We start from the raw sequence: 17300 nt of genomic DNA, 5'->3' as shown, positions 1-17300 counted from the left end.
ATATGGCTCTGTTCTCTTTCCTGGATATTGAGGTGGAGAGGAATGAGGCCCGTGTCCCAGTAATACGTTATCCTGGGGAAAAGAAAAATTCCCGGGACTTCGCTTGTCGGTCCAGTGGTTAAGTCTCATGGCTTCCAGTGCGGGGGGTGCAGGTTCCATCCCTGGTAGGGGAACTAAGATTCCACATGCCCGTGAAGCACGCCTCCCCCCCACCTCCCCCAAAACAATGAAAAAATTACGCAGGGGCGCATAGAGAAGAGACACACCCATCGTGACATCCCCGTGGTATTGGGGGGCTGGGGGTTGCTCAGCACCAGCTCTGGTGTCTTTCGAGCATGTTACCCATGATATGAGCGGACACAGCACTCATCCACAGTGGCTTCCATTCTGGAGTAATTGTGGGATTGTCAGAAGGGGTGTCCCAGCTACAATCTGGAAAAAAGAAAAGTTTTCTCGCTTTTTGCAGTGAGGAAACTGAGACAGAGAGAGACGGGTGTGGGTTAGCTTAGAGCCAGCCACAGCGGCGGTTCACCAGGCCAAGGGAGGAGCGGAGACCTTGGTCTGGAGGCTTCCGGTTTCTCATCTTTATTAAGGTGAATTTCTAACTTAGGACCTTAGATGGTCAGTTACTGATTTCCAGCTTCTGATTTCTCCTGTGTGACAGCCAGGAAGCATTACTATGGGCATTTTGTATAGAAACACTGGAATTTGGAAAGAAACCTCAGGAATAGGGAAACATACCTGGTGTTTCTAGGCAGGTGTGGGAGCGTCAGTGGTAGGGTTATTGCTGATTCTTATAAAACATGGTTTTGCTTTTCTTTTTGCCCTTTTGGGTACAAAGCCTTTCTGACTTGACCTGAAGCCTTCATCTCCCTGAGGGAAGTTAGGATTTGCTCCTGAAGAAATGCAAGGAGAAGGGACCCAAGAAAAGTCATCAAATTCTCTCCTTAGGGCAGGAGAGATGCTCCTGGCACTTAAGCTTAGTCTGGGGTCAGGGAGAAGCCCTGAAAGGACCATCTTGTCCTTTATATTCCAGAAACGTAGAGGAGATGCTGAGGGACACAGGAAAATCAGATGCAGGAGTGGCTTTCTATTCCTTTCTGGCACTGGCCTGGGCTGGGCGACCATTCCAGGATCTTGAGGTTGTGTCAGGGGTATGGATTCATCGGACCTGGTGCAGCTATGTCAGACTCATGAGGCCGAGCAGGACCCTGGCCCAGGGCTATGCCCAGGGCGGTGTCCTGAACTTTCACAGTTCCCAGCTTCTGGACTGAGAGGAAGCAGAGCCTGCCAGGGAGGCTGCCTGGAGGGACGAGGTGGGCCCTGGAAGCTGGGGGAGCCTGGGGGACGGGCAGCCAGCTGGACTGAGGGACCCCAGGGAGCAGGAGGTGCTCGAGGCCGTGGGCTGACCTTGTCCAGGGTCAGCCTTGTCCAAGGCTCTGCTATACAGGTAGGGCGGGGACAGGTCTGAGTCATCACCTGGGACCAGGAGACACTGACCACACTGCGCCCAAGCATCTTGCCTGCCCATTGCCCCAAGATCCCATCCATCCACTTACCTAAGGCCCTCTGGGAAGGAAAGTAGAGACCAGAAATGAAAACTCGTGACTTTTGGACACCATTTAAAGGGACTGATGGAGTTTTGAGATAAAACAAATGTAAATCATTTCCCTGCTCCTAGAGTGGGGGCAGATGACAAGGATGGGTGAGAGGCAGACAGATGAGTAGATTTTGTTTCCCTGCTCACCTGAATTGCAGCTCGAATTTCATACCACAAGTTCATGACTCTTGTTTACTTGAAAAATCAGAGCTGGGGTCTTGAGGGCTCAGCTGACAGAATATTTGAGTGTAATTGTAACTTTGGATACAAAACCAGATCTGATAAAAATCTCAGAAATAGGCAACTTTCTTCAGATTCTCTTCTTATGAGTTAAATGTTTTCTCACTGTTCTTGGTCGTTTGGCAATGGTTGTTTTTTGGGTGCTCCTTCGAAGAGTCCCTGAGCTGATTGAAATGAAAAATCAGTAGGATTGGGTGGGGGAGTCCTAGGAGGGAAATATGTTTTCAAGAATCAAAATGTAGCCGTTTCTGGAAACAGCCCCAAACCTCCAGGCAGCTTTGCCGCAGCTTTGTAAACCAGATCTAAGCGAAGCACGAAAACAAGAGACCCCTGCTGAGTAGAAGCAGGTTCTACTGGCAGAACCCTGGTGTTTGGGGTTCTGTCTTCCTGGGACCTGACCGGTGTTTCCTTCTGAGTGATACGCAGTGCTGATCGCCTCTGAACAGTGCTTCCGTGCCTCCCTTGGTGGGAGCAATAAGGACGGAAAAGGTACCAGAGCAAATTGGTCTGCTCGTCCCCCTCCTGCTCCACATGTCCTATATGACCTGGAGAAATGATCTCACTCCTCTGGGCAAACAGTTTTCCTGTTTGCAAGTGGAGAGGATCATGCCGCTGGTAGGGTGGTGTGAGAAGTGCGTGAAAGTGTACAGCTGAGCACGGGGTACATGGGTGCTTGGCCAGTGGCCGTTCATCACTGTTGTTAAAAAAGAGAAGTGGGTGTGGGAAAGATCACTTTATGGGGAGAGGGGTTCAGACACAGCACCCGAACCGGGGAAGCAGTAAAGACGTGTCTTGTAGAGTGACAGTTGTCCATTGAGGGTTGAGCTGTGTCTCAAGTTGCCTAAATGTCCACTGAGAAGCATCAAACATCTATGAACTTCATCTACATTTTTGGGGAGTTTATATTCTAGCTGACTTTTCATTTTTAGATGATTCAATTGTCTGCAAACACATTATCTGGTCTCTAAATTGTCTCTAACTCCAGATCAGGGACTGAGCATATTTTCTTAGCCTTGAAGGAACTTGTGTTGTGAGGGGATTTGGCTTTGGTCTTTGGGACACATCTATGGTGAACAATAGAATAGGCACATAGCTTTTATTTAAACTGGAGAAGGAAATGGCAACCCACTCCAGCATTGTTGCCTGGAGAATTCCATGGACAGAAGAGCCTGGCGGGCTGCCTTCCATGGGGTGGTAAAGAGTCAGACACGACTGAGCACACATACACTATGTGGTGAAAGTGGCCACCATGCCCCCTGCCCCTCTTTTACTCTAGGGTCTACATATCATGGTTTCCTTTTGATGTGGTTTTTAAAAGATGAATTGAGAATCCTGGTCTTTCTATCTTTCTCTGCTATTAAAAAATATAAACTCAGGTAGAGTTAAAATCGGGCTTCCCAGGTGGTGTTAGTGATAAAGAACCCACTTGCCAATGCAGGAGACATAAGAGATGCAGGCTCAATCCCTGGGTTGGAAAGATCCCTTGGAGGAAGCCATAGCAACCCACTCCAGTATTCCTGCCTGGAGAATCCCATACAGTGGAGCCTGGCAGTCTACAGTCCATAGGGTCAAAAAGAGTCAGGCATGACTGGAGCGACCTAGCACAGAGGCAGGCAGAATTAAAATCATGTTCAGCCTTTGTGCTTGGAAAATTTGCTTTTGGGATAAGAATCAATCAGTGTGTTTATTCAGTAAACCAGAATAGGTAGAATTGGGCTTGATGTAGGCCTGTGGGGGAATGTATTGAGTTGGCTAAAAAGTTTTTTCAGAGTTTTCCGTCACATCCCCAAAAAACTTCTTGGCCAAGCCAACAGCAGTAAAAGTCCTGAGAGTGTCCCTTCACGTAACTGACATGAACTTTCTGAAAATGCCTTCCAGGCTCTCTGGCCTCTGGCCCCCTTAGGTCAGTTTGGGCCCTTTCCTCCCCCAGAAAGGGCTGGATAATGTGACCAGATGTGAGAATTCATAGAGGATACATATAAGCTGATCACTTGTTTCTGCGAAAAGTGGCCACGTGCCCTCTTTCTCCCTGGGGAGGCCCTGGCTCGTGCCCACCCCACCTCGCCCCCTGCCCAGCGCCCAGAATGCTCTCTCTGTGGCCTTGGCTGCTGTGAGCTCTTCCCAGTAGGAGGTAAGCGTCGTGCCCCCCATGACTCGTGGTCACATCACTTGACAAGGGCGTTGACCGGCCCCTTGGCTGCTGCCCCCCCTTCACGGTGCTTACTGATGTTCTTACGCAGCAGTAGCAGTGCTTCCATCGGACAGAGCGTCTCCCAGCGTCCGGCAGAGGTGATAGTGAGGTTGAGGGTGGAGAGTCGAGGATCAGAGGACAGAGAAGGATGTCCTGTTCAGCTGTTTCTCTGTGAATTTCTCCTCTACATCCACTCAGCGATCTGTCTCGGGGCTCACAGATGGGGTGACTGGACCTGGGGACCCCCTGGCTTGCCCTTTAGTGTCACATCTTGTGATGGTGGGTTTGCAGAAGCCATGTCCTAACCCTGAGGTGTTTCCAGGGCTCTGACGGGGGGGGGGGGGGGGGGCGGTGATCTCAACTGACTGAAAACCCTGTGATGCTCTTGACACCACCCCCCACTGCCGCCCCTGCTCCTCCACCGGAGGGAGAGGATGAACCCCCGGTGTGCCATGCGGATCTGATGCCCCCTTTCCTGGGTCGCAGGTCGGACGATCATCTTCACCACCCACCACCTGGACGAGGCTGAGGCGCTGAGTGACCACGTGGCCGTGCTGCAGCGGGGGCGGCTCCGCTGTTCCGGGCCCCCTGCCAGCCTGACCCAGGCCCACGCCCAGGGGCTCCGCCTGACGCTCAGCAGGCAGGTGAGACCCTGGTTGCGGATACAGGGAGATGTGTCCCTCCTCGGTTGGGGGAATGGAGGAGACGAATTGAGACTGTTCCTCAGTTACAGCATTTCCATGTTGCAGTCGAGTCATTCAGAAGATCTTTATCCCAAATTCAGGCAGGGCCTTGCTGGCTCTGGGTCTTGGGGGAGGTGACAAAATAGAGTGCATGCTTTCTGCACAGGGTCCTTGGGATCTCAGTCTTTGGGGAGGAAACAGTGTGCCCGAGAAAGAGAGAAACTCCACACTGGTGGGTGTGGAGTTGGGGGGCGGGGGCAGGGAGCTGGGAGGGCCAGGGATGAGGCTGGAAAGGGAGGTGGTAATTACGTGGAGGCCTTTGGTACGGAGGCCCTGGTGCTAAAATAAATTTTACAGCGGTGAGTGGGGCCTCCCAGATGCTGTCTGTCTGCCAGGAGGAGTTAGGTGGGATTCAGGGCCCCTGATGGGAAACAGGGTTGGCCTGAGTGGCTGGCCGGGCACCGCCATGGCCCCGCGTGTTCTCAGGTAACTTTCTGACCCTGATGCTTGGTTCAGAGGCTAAAGCTGTACCATAGAAAGGGTGAAGTCAGAGTTATCAGTGAGAGGCATCCTCATTGCCCTGTGTCAGCTGGGGGCGGGCCGGAGCTGCTCTGGGGCTGGGATTCAGGGCTGATGTCTCTAAGTTGCCCCCTACCCCCCAGTCCTGATGGTCTGACCCTTGGTGGCCCCGAGTCCAGGTTCCTATTTGCTTCCTCTCTGTTCAGGGTGAGTGTCTTGCTGTCCTGGGGTGGGGTGGTGGCTTTCCTCCTTGGGTGGGGGTCCTTGTCTCCCTTTTGGGAAGGCTCTATATCTTGTGGTCCAGTTGCTGGGCTGGAGTGGCTTTCAGGATTCTCCGTAGGCAGCAAGGGTGTCTGTAAGCATAGACCTCCTAGGGGCCTGTCCCATGTACCTGGGGACCAATTAGTGTTACATCTTGCCTGGCCAGCTTTCCCACTAGATTTAAATTTAAAAAGGAAAAGGTGCAATGCATCCTGGAAATGCTATTTCTTGATTTTGCTGCTTGGAGTTGAAATTTTAAAATAATTTGCTTAGGGCTAGAGGCGAAACCAGTTGATGTAAATTCCGTATGTTTGGGTTTGCATTCCTTACTGTTCGCTTGCTTTCTTGGGGGGTAGCCTTCTGTTCTGGAGGCCGATGCCCCGAAGGACACAGCTTGTGCCACGTCTCTGATCCAGACCTACATCCCACAAGCATCTCTTCGAGGCAGCAGCCGGGGCGAGCTGAGCTACATGATCCCTGAGGGTGCAGACAGAGCCTGCTTCGAAGGGCTCTTCGAGGCCCTCGACCAGAACCTCCACCAGCTGCACCTGACAGGCTACGGGCTCTCAGACACCACCTTAGAAGAGGTACCTGCTGATGACAGATGCTCGGGCAGGCTTTTCTGGTCTGTGCTTTGCCGCTGTGCGTGGGAGAGGCAGCTGGGAAGGATGTGCTGGGGACCTTGTGCATTTTCATTCATTTCCCAGCTCTCTTTGGCAGTGGGCATGGCATTTACATGAATTTAATGCACTCGATAGGTGATTGTGGTTCTTTAAGGGGGATAGCTTTTTATATTTGAGAAAAGCACTAGCTCTCCAGACAGTTTCAGCAGCAGGAGGCTGGCTGGTCCTGTTTCCTCACCTGGAGGCGTCCTTCTCTTTTCTCTCTGGACCTAGTTCTGCTCAGGAGTCCCAGCCCCGCCTTGGGAAAAGATGGGCAGAAGCTCACACACCGAACGATGCTCCTCCCCTCTCCTCCCCTCCCACTCCCCCTCCTTTCCCATGCTGGCACCTACCCCTCGGAGTATGGGTGTGGTTTCCTCTTGGATGCTCCAGGGAGCCAGAGCCAGGCTTTTCCTCCAGGAGGAAGTTGCTAGTTTGTGTACAGTGGCCTCAGTGGGGGCCTTGAGGTTGATTGTTAGCTAGATCTGAGTTTTACAAAGCACTGCAGATTTAAAATAAAAGTCAAGCGCTGAAGATTAAAAATGCCTGGGAAGACCCTTGGGCCACCTTCTCTGTATTACCTGAGAGTAGTATAGAGTAACACCTGGGACTTTCAGTGGCCATGAGATTTAAAATACTGAGGCTCCTAGAATGTCAAAGGCTGAACTTCTGGTTGGGTTTTGGAAGGGAATAACTGTAAATCTATGGCTGATTCATATCAATGTATGACAAAACCCACTGAAATGTTGTGAAGCAATTAGCCTCCAACTAATAAAAAAATTTAAAAAAAAAAAAAAAAAGAAATGATTCAAATGAATTCTTTTTAATGGCTGAGTAATATCCTATGGTGTATATGTACCACAGCTTCCTTATCCATTCGTCTACTGATGGGCATCTAGGTTGCTTTCATGTCCTGGCTATTATAAACAGTGCTGTGATGAACATTGGGGTGCACGTGTCTCTTTCAGATCTGGTTTCCTCAGTGTGTATGCCCGGAAGTGGGATTGCTGGGTCATATGGCAAACTCTCACTGTTTGCAGATGACATGATCCTTTACATAGAAAACCCTAAAGACTCTACCAGAAAATTACTAGAGCTAATCAATGAATATAGTAAAGTTGCAGGATATAAAATTAACACACAGAATTTAATTTATTTCTATTTTCCTTAATATAATTTGCATTTATTTATTTACTTTTGGCCAAAGGGCAGGTGGGACCTTAATTCCCCAGTGGGGACTGAACCTGTGCTCGCTTCAGTGGAAGTTCAGATTCCTAACCACTGTATGGTGAGGGACTTCTTGCCCAGAATTTTAAATTAGGTTTGAAATCTCATTGCATATATATATGTGTGTGTATATAAAAGAATCAGGAGTTACCCAATGAATGCTATTTATCTCAAGCAGTATCCATTTCCCTCATAACCATTATCTTTATGGCTGCATAATTTCTAACACAAAGAAGTTCCATCATGCAGCTTCTCACTTCTGCCTTTTAGGCACTTAAATCGTTTGCAGTGTTTCCATACTGTCAATAAGATGGTGCAGATGTTGGTGAACAGGGTGTGGGGGGTGTTCTGTTGTCCTCGCCTTAGATTCAGAAGTGTGATTTCTGGGACAAAGATAGGAACCTTCAGACCTGTAATCTTGACAGGTAACTACTTCCCAAAATGATTGCACCTGTTTGTAACCCCAGCGTTTTCCCCCTGGTAACCCCTTCCCCTAGTCCCCGAGTTGTCCCCTGTCCCACTGGGGAGGAGGGAGTGTGGGCTCCAGGGAGTGACCGGCTCTTGTGTTGTATGTGCTGCCAGGGGGAAGCCCGTCCTGCATCCTAGGCTGGAACTCCATGTTTCTCATTGCTAAAAGAGACAAATCTTCCCTAACCTTCACATGCAGTTTTTGATTGGATTGAGTAATATAATAATGCTGAGTACAGGCTACAAATAGCAAGAAAACAAACAAAGGTGAAGACTTACAATATTACTTTTCTTGCCGCTTATTTCCAGAGTACCTGTGCAGTGATTTATTCTGAAATTAAACATTTTTTAATATTTTTAATGTCATGATCGTTGTTTCATCATAGCATGACTTCTAAAAATGATTTTTATGCTGTACTCCTTAAATATTTCTTTCTGTTTAGTATCTGCCTTTCTTCTCCAAAATATTTTTACTTTACCCGTCCATGTTCTTTTTGAACACTTCTTTGTTTTTGTTGAGCTATAGTTGATGTAAAATGTTGTGTTAGTTTCTGGTGTAGAGCAAAAGTCATTCAGTTATATGTATATATCAGGTTATTTTCCATTATAGTTTATCACAAGATATTGAATATAGTCCCTTTTGGGCATTTTAAAATCTTCCTTCTCTTTACTCTCTTTTTTAAAAGCATATTGTTTAAATTGCATGCAGTAAAATCCACTCTTAAACATTGTGACCGTTGCAGAGGGTCATGGGCCTCCACTGCACTGGACCCACAGAGGTCTCCAGTCTCTGTTCCTTGAAGGAGTCATTCTGCCCCACACCTGCCTCCCCTAAACTGCCCTTTGTCTTCCAGGGTCCCCCTCCTCCCACCGCACATCCTGTTAATCCTCCCCACACAAGCTCAGTGAGGAGTCACAGAACCAGCTACTCAATTACTTTGAAAGTCTCATCTGCTCCTCCAGTTCCTTGCAGTAATTTCCACCCGCTAGGTTTAGCACACGCTTTGTGTGTAATAGGTACCAAATAAATATTGACTGATACAGTCTTATCTCTCTCCTCTCTCTGTCACACACACACATGCTAAACAAGAAAGTATCTGTTGTTAGGGGCAGCCAACATTTCATATACCTCAGATAGGAGATTTAGTGAAATATAGTTTTACAGTATATTTGGATCTATTTGAGAAAGCTTTCTTAAATTGAAAAGAGATTAAGCACCTTAAAAAAATTCTTTTGTTTGGTATTGTCTATAAAATACCCATCTCCACCAATTTTGTGTCTTTACACTTGGCGAGTATTGACTTTGCTGTCTTGTGTCTGCGCTCGATTACGGTTAGCGGGGCTGTAACCGCACCCCAGGACGTTTTCTTTTGTTTGCCTGCATTCTGCCTGACGACTTCCTAGTGGGCGAGGAGGGGCTGCCAGCAGCACGCCAGGCCCTGCAGCTGGAGCCCAGGCTTCACTTGAGCTGCGATCATGTCCTCGTAAGTCACCGTCCCTAAACAGGCCCCAGGCCAGTGAGACTGGGATGTGGAATTTGATTGTGGTCCTCACTGTCTTTATTTTGGCATTTACAAACCCATCCCTCCATTGATGCTTTCAAATTGTGGTGCTGGAGAAGACTCTTGAAAGTCCCTTGGACTGTAAGGAGATCAAACCAGTCAATTCTAAAGGAAATCAACCCTGAATACTCATTGGAGGGACTGATGCTGAAGCTGAAGCTCCAATACCTTGGCCACCTGATGCGAAGAGCCAACTCATTAGAAAAGACCTGGATGCTGGGAAAGATTGAAGGCAGGAGGAGAAGGGAACAACAGAGGATGAGATGATAGGATGACATCACCAACTCAACGGGCATGAGTTTGAGCAACCTCCGGGAGTTGGTTGGTGATGGACAGGGAGGCCTGGTATGCTGCAGTTCATGGGGTCACAAAGAGTCAGACACAACTGAGCAATTGAACAATGTCTCCAGTGCAAAGGATAGTGTTTGCTGTGTGTAGGGCTGTGGGCCAGGAGAGTGGGAGCCCCCAACCTGCAGATGCATTCTGTTTACAGCCGTCTCTGAGGCGAAGACAGAATCTGCTGACATAATGCACGTAGGGTGGATGTGAGTAGCATGGTGTTGAACAGACTAGTTTTTGGAGCAGTTTCATGTTCACAGCAGTGGAGCAGAAGGTACCAAGGTTTCCCATACATCCTCTATACCACCTCCCCGCCCAACAGCGTGTCCCTCCATGATTAGTGTCCTAGGGCAGTTTTAATAAACCTGAAGCTTCTAGTAGTATTTTAGGAAGGTCAGACTGCCCATGTGAGATGGGCAATTTCTTTCCATCGAGCCTGCCGAGTTCCTCTAGGAGGGTTTCCTTTGTTTCTCTTGTCAAGAGGGTCCCGAGTGTCATTTCCTCGGGTGCTTGAGCTCAGATGCCTTCATCTTACACAGCATTAAGAGGATGAAAAGATCAAGTCCAGAGTGGGGATAAGGACTTGACATTCATGTTCTAGTTATTTATTTTTACTCTTTGAGAACAACTTCTAAGAACAAAGAACCCCCAGGCAGTCTTCGCCCATCATGTTTCAGTCATCCCACCCTTGCCCTTCAGAGCAAAAGGATCTGATTCATCAACGTGAGTTTTCACTCAGCTCACTGCCCATCTCCGGAGCAGCCATCAAGCAGCAAGGATTCCTGTTTCCTTGGCTTGGTGATCTGGATGTTCCTGCAGATGGTAGAGCCCTCACTTTGCTCACCCCTTCACTGTGGGCTCCTCCTGTTCACATTCTGGCTGGAGAGTCACAGGAGGGGCGCCTTGTCTCTTTCCTCCTCACTGCCGGGTGCTGGGGGTCCATCCGTCACACTGTGACCAGATCTTTGATCGTCCAGGTCACGTGGTGTCTGCCAGGCGTTTCCCCTGGAAGTTGTTTCCTGTTTCTATCATTATTGCTTATTTTTGGGGGATGTGCCTTGAGATTCTTCAAATTCCCATTCTTTCTTCACTCCACTTTCCCCACTGGTTTTAGCCCTTTTCCGTGTTCCTTGTGGCTGAGACATCTGCCAAGGGGACAATTTCCTAACCCCAGCGTGGATTCTACATTTTTAAATTGACATTAGCACAAGGAAGCACTTTATCTTCACCCTGTCTCTTGATATCCATAGTGACGCATGGCTTCCTATCTTGTTCAGTGAGCTACAATTCACTGTTGTAATTATTTACTTGGAATTCACATCAGATTTAGCCGGTGGACCCCACTGGGCTGATCCGTGTCTTGTAACACGTTCCCCCATCTTTGAGCTCCAGATCCTATTGTAATTCCCAGGAGCTAGAATCATCCTGTCTCCCAGGAGCCTGGCTGCTGGATGCAGTCATGGTCGTGAGGCAGCTGCTCCCTCGGATGCCTTCCTGGTGGGGTTTCAGGCTCCGTACTCACTCCATCTCTCAATATATACTGAGAACCACTCGGAACCTCCAGAGCCGTTGTATCCCTGGAACCCTGGAGCAGGTGATGCCTTCATGGAAGCAGAGATCGCAGTGATGAGCTCTGAAGACAGAGGAAGGGGCTGCGAGCCAAACAGTCCACTAGGAGCTGAAAAAGTCAGCAGAGGGCCTCCTTCCTCAGCACCTGCAGAGGCAACCCAGCCCTGCAATGTCCTCATCTTAGTCCTTGGGTCCATTTTAGATTCTGACCTTCAGGAATATAAGGTGGAGGATGTGCGTTGTCCTAAGCCCTGTGTTTGTGACAATTTGTTATATCAGCAATTGTGAACGCATTCAAGTTCTTTAAAATAATAGAAGTCCTCCTGTGTGCACGGTGTGACCTGGCAGGGGGCAGCCCTGCCCAGAATCCCATGCCTGGAGAGGATTGGCCAGTGACTGTCTTATTCTTTATCATTTAAACCATCTCCTGATTTTATCTTCCCTTTCTTGGGAAAAAAATCTCTGTGGGGAAGCTGAAAGACGCAGCTTATGTTACATTGGCCAACGTTTGGGAATTCTTCCTCTGCTCACGTTCCTGCAGTGGTGCCGCCCTTGTCTGGCAGAGCTTGGTCAGTTTCGTGTTTCTGCAGCGTCCAGGCAGAAGGCGTCTTGCCCTGGCCATCTCCAGGGTGCAGTCCATCAAGCTGGCACTTTCAGCGCAGGTCAGGTCTGGGGTCTAGCCGGGCTTGACGAGGGCGCAGGCTCAGCCCTGCGGTCTGAGCATTGATGGCCCAGTTGACAATGAGGTGATCTGGGACCATTATGGAAGTTAGATCCGGCAGCTCTTCTCAATTGCCAAAACACAAATCCCGGAATGAAGCCTCTGCAACACCTGACCTTCTGTTCCTTTAGAGGTGCCATAGGCTTTGTACTTAAATCCATATTTTTGTTAAATTGTCAATTGTTTTCACACTGTTTACTGTCCCTGATGTTTTATTTGGTCATTTCTTTCTTCTCAGTTTTATCGACATATAACATTGTATTAGTTTAAAGAGCACAACATTAAATGATTTGATTTATGTATATATTGGGAAATGATCACCATTATAAATTTAGTTATATCCATTGCCTTACATAATTGTATTTTTTTTTGTTATGAGAAATGAAAGAAATTATTCTCTCAGCTACTTTGAAATGTACAGCGCAGTATTGTCAAGTGCAGTCACCCTGCTGTACTTTATCGCCCCAGGATGCTGAGACTAGTCCATACGGTGCTGAGTTCTGTGTTGTGCTGATCTGTCCGGTGGTCTGTGAGCTTCTGAGAGCAGGGCCTCTGCCTTTATTCTGTTTTCTCCTCCCAAGTACACAGGTGCACATACACACACACTGCCTTGCTAGGAAAGGAGAAAGAGGAAAACTTAAAAGCGTAGATGAAGATGATTGTCAAGACTCCTTTTTGTTATCAAGGTATGTTTTGTATAATTCACAATAACAGTTTAAAATCCTATTAAAATTCCCATTAAAATGAGGTACAAAGGAAGTCTTTGCTCAGTGAATGAATCTCGAGTCGCACTATTTCTGCTGTTTCTAATTTCATTCTTGGTAAATGCACCAGGTGAATGCTGGTTTCATTGGGCCTCGGTGCTCTCCTCTTAGGGGGATGACCGTGTTGATCTCATTGGGTCAACTTAATAATTAAATGATGTGACACGTTGCAGGCACCCAGCTGTCCTTATTCCTCCTCCCATCACTCTTGGGGTCAGATATCACGAGCTTCCCATGTGGCTGGCATTGCCTTCCCAGCTTTACCTGCAAACGCATTCACTCTTTGCAACACTTCTGTTTTTTGTATCTTATCATTAATACCGTTTATTAGATGAGGCAGCGAAGCTGGGGTGGTGAATACTTCTTCAGGGTGACACGTGGCACTGAGTTGCTCTTCTCTTATTATTAAGTTATTGTTTCCACCTGTAGTAACTGTGAGGTCTGCAGCTCTTCCTTGGGGTCTTACTGGGACTCAGCAAGGGGTTATCTTACCAATAAAAGCAACCTCATCAGATCAAACGTAATGACACCTCATGGCTCATCACCAATTCGGAGGACTCAGAATCCTCTCAGCAGGAGTCTGCCCAAACTAATTCATCATATGTACTGAGAAGGCGGGTCTCTCCCCGGTTGCCAGCTGCTTCTCCCCCGGCGCCCTCTCCCCATCTTCTTCTAGGGGCCACGGGCTCCTAGGAAGGCCTAGGGTCAGTCAGTGCCTCTGTGCTCGGACCCCGAAATAAACTCAGGATGGAAGTGCTGTTTGCAGAGTCCAGGGGGGGTGGGACTTGGAATCGCTGTGGGAACCCAGCTGGTGGGGAGGCTGCAGGGGGGCTGAGGTCAGGACCCCAGGGCTTTGCAGCCGTGGGCAGGGGCGAGGGGGCGTGTGTGTGTGGTGATGCCGCCGGGGGAGGGCAGCCCTGGGCAGTGCCTGGCTCAGCGATGGTCCCCGGGAGGGGCTGAGCCATGAGTGAGGAAACCCGCTGCCTGCTCCCGGGCCTGTGGCCGTCATGCACTGAGTTACTGTCACTCTGCCCTCTGGATGTGTGTGTCCTCTGTCTGCAGTGCAGGGCTGACCAGACCTTAGCTGGGCGTGGAGCCCCTGCCTCAGAGCCCAGCGCCTCTGCCCTCTCCAGATTGCCTCTCCCCTCACCCTCGAGGGTTGGCATCAGGGACACCTCCCTCCTCTGCATGCGGCCTGTCCCCTCCCCCCAGCAGTCACCCACAGACGCCTGTCCTCGCATGTCCCTGTCTCCAGCACGTGCTTTTGCACCTTGCTCATACTGATTTTGGGCCTAGTCCTTGGATTTAAAAAATTTTTTTTATTGAAATATAGTTGATTTTCAATGTTGTGTTAGTGTGAGGTGTATAGCAAAGTGATTCCTTTTTGTGTATGTGTAGTAGTGTTAGTCACTCAGTTGTGTCCTGCTCTTTGTGATCCCATGGACTGTATCCCACCAGGTTCCTCTGTCCATAAGCATTCTCCAGGCAAAAATACTAGAGTGGGTTGACATGCCCTCCTCCAGGGGATCTTCCCAACACAGGGATCCAACCCAAGTCTCCTGCATTGCAGGCAGATTCTTTATTGTCTGAGCCACCAGGGAAACCCGTGAATATTGGAGTGGGTAGTCTGTTCCTTCTCCAGGGGATCTCCCTGACCCATGAATCAAACCGGGGTCTCCTACACTGCAGGCAGATTCTTTACCCGCTGAGCTACCAGGGAAGCCCATATATATATACACATATATGTATGTATATATGCATACATATATATTCTTTTTCAGATTCTTTTCCCTTATAGGTTATTACAAGATATTCAGTATAGTTCCTTGTGCTACATAGTCGGTCTTTGTTGGTTATCTAGTTCTTTTATAGTAGTGTGTATATAAGTTCATTCCAAACTCCTAGTTTATCCCTCCCTCCTTCCCTGTTTGGTAACCATAGCTCTGTTTCCTATGTCTGTGAGCCTGTTTCTCTTTTGTAAATAAGATCAGCTGTGTCATATTTTAGATAGCACATATGAGCAATGTTTATGATGTTTTTCTTTTTTCTGCCTTTCTTCACTTAATATGATCATCTCTGTGTCCATCCATGTTGCTGCAAATGGCATTATTTCACTATTTTTATGGCTGAGTAACATTCCATTGTAAATATGCACCACGTTGTCCTTATCCATTCCTCTGTTGATGGACATTTAGGTTGCTTCCATGACCGGGCTATTGTAAAGTGTTGCAATGAACATTGGGGTGCATCTGTCTTTTTGAGTTATGTTTTTCTCCAGATATGTGCCTAGGACTGGGATTGCTGGGTCATGTGGTCGCTCTATTTTTAGTTTTGTAAGGAACCTCCATGCTGTTCTTCATAGGGAATGCTCTATATTCTGGCCAGCAGTGTGGGAGGGCTCCCTTTTCTCCATACCCTCTGCAGCATTTGTTGTTTGTGGACTTTGATGACAGCCGCAGCCCTTCGGTTTGAACAGTGAGGCAGGGCCTCAGCATCCAGCACTAACCAATTACTGACTTCAAGCCAGTTTGTAGGACAAAGCTGTTTAGGTAGCGTGAGGTCCCCGCGCCTGTGGAGAAGACGGTGTGGTGGGGACTGTCGCACGTGGTCCCACCCACTCTGGATCGGTGTGCGGCTCACGACTTTGTGGCCTGGTTCTTCCTGAGTTTCTCAGATGCTGGACAGTGATTCACAAACCACAGTTGAGTTGGATGCCCTGTGCGGTAAGCCTCACATGCCCTGCCCACTCCTGCCTGGCAGCTTGGCCAGAACCGAGGTGTCCTGAGCTTCAGACTGGTTTCACTCACCTTTCTGTCCTGCGGGCAGGACCAGGTGGCCTTAGAGTTCTGTCCTTTAACTGAACAACCAAATCAAGTATGGTGGCTGTTTGGTGACTATTGTCATAATGACCCAGTTGGGTAATTGAGGCAGAAGAGGTACAATGTGGAAAGGAACATAAAATAATGTGAAGCTCTTTTCCATTTTTAAAAAGGTGTTTCTGCATCTTCTGCAAGATTCCAAGAAGCAACCTGATGCTGCCCTGAGCTTGGAGTCGGCACCCCCAGAGCCTGGTCCTGGTCACTGTAAGTCAGGGGGTTTCTTTGCGTTTCTACTGGGTTGAGGGGGTGGGGGGGGCGTGAGGTGAGGCCCCCATCCTTACCGCCACCTTGTTTTAACAAAGTAAGTCAGGAAGAGAAAGACCAATACCATATACTAACGCATATATATGGTATCTGGTACCGACAGTCCTAGGTGCAGGGCAGCAATGGAGACACAGACGTAAAGAACAGACTTTTGGATTCAGTGGGAGAAGGAGAGGGTGGGATGATTTGAGAGAATAGCATTGAAACATATGTATCACCATGGGTAAAATCGATAATCAGTGCAAGCTTGATGTATGATGCAGGGCACCCGAGGCTGGTGCTCTGTGATAACCTGGACGGATGGGGTGGGGAGGGTGGTGGGGGGGGAGGTTCAGGAGAGAGGGTTCACGTGTATGCCTGTGGCTGATTGGTACTGGTATATGGAAAAAACCATCACAATATTGTAAAGTAATTGTCCTCCCATTAAATAAATTTAAGAAAAGTTGAAGAGGAGGAGATTAAGCAGAGTGAGGGGTGTAATTGGATGGAGGCAGAAAGCTTGGTGTTTTTCCTTGACTTGAATCAAACATCTGTGTGTTTGTGGGACAGCTCTACATTTCTTCAGAACTCTATCTTAGAAGCAATGTCTTAGTACAGAAAATAAGGGTAACAGAATCAGTCCATTTTGTTTTCCTGCCTCACGAACAAGCCAGTCCAGCTTCATTCTCAATGTGCGCCTTACATGCAGGGACTTTGCCAGGACGGGTTTACATGCAGAAAAATCCAAATGTGAGCCTTGCTCCCTGGAGCCTCTGTCCACGTGGGACTGAAGTGTGTTCTTAGGTTTCACGTGCAGATCTGCGTCCACAGGCGTCAGCTCTGGAGCAGAACCTGGGTGTGTGACTGGGCCTCGGTGAGGCCAGTTCCTGCCCGATTTGTGCACAGTGCCCCAGAAAGGAGGACACAGCTGGGCTGGAGAGGCCTGGAGGATGACAGACCTCAGTCTTCCTCAGAGACTCCAGGCACATAGACCCTCAAATAACTGACCAGAACTAAGCACTTCCGGATGTTGACAACAGATGTTTGGTAGACTGCATTCTCACAAGCAGCGTGTGATTTCCCATCGGCCCTGCTTCCTTTTCAGCTCTTGGTACTGTCAGGTTTAAAAATTATCTATTTTAGGCATCATAATTGGTTTGTAGGGGTCTCTCATTGTGGTTTTAATTTGCTTTTCCCTAATGATTAATGATGTCGGGTGTATCTTATTCTAACAGCTCTATTGAGATAATAATTTACACGCCACACAATTTGTCCATTTAACACAGTTCAGCAGCTTGTAGTTTATTCATAGAGTTGTGGATCCCTTGCCCCCATCAAGTTCAAAGCAAGTTGCATTGCCACAGGAGGAAAC

General features: G+C 48.4%; 1 protein-coding gene across 2 annotated transcripts in view; it reads left to right on the top strand.

Moving 5' to 3' along the window:
* Positions 1–17300, top strand: part of ABCA13 (ATP binding cassette subfamily A member 13) — a 379106-nt gene that overhangs the window by 168816 nt on the left and 192990 nt on the right. The window contains exons 40-43 of one of the 2 annotated variants that reach the window (XM_043873351.1): positions 4518–4675; positions 5851–6081; positions 15799–15861; positions 16903–16927. In XM_043873351.1, the coding sequence (XP_043729286.1) occupies positions 4518–4675; positions 5851–6081; positions 15799–15861; positions 16903–16927 (477 nt within the window). Of the gene's footprint in view, positions 1–4517; positions 4676–5850; positions 6082–15798; positions 15890–16902; positions 16928–17300 lie in introns of both variants that reach the window. The other variant, XM_043873352.1, reaches the window with a different exon arrangement.

This window comes from Cervus elaphus, chromosome 18 (assembly GCF_910594005.1).
Source record: "Cervus elaphus chromosome 18, mCerEla1.1, whole genome shotgun sequence".
NCBI lineage: Eukaryota > Metazoa > Chordata > Mammalia > Artiodactyla > Cervidae > Cervus > Cervus elaphus.
Note: the sequence above shows the minus strand (reverse complement) of the source record. Positions and strands in the feature narration are given on the sequence as shown.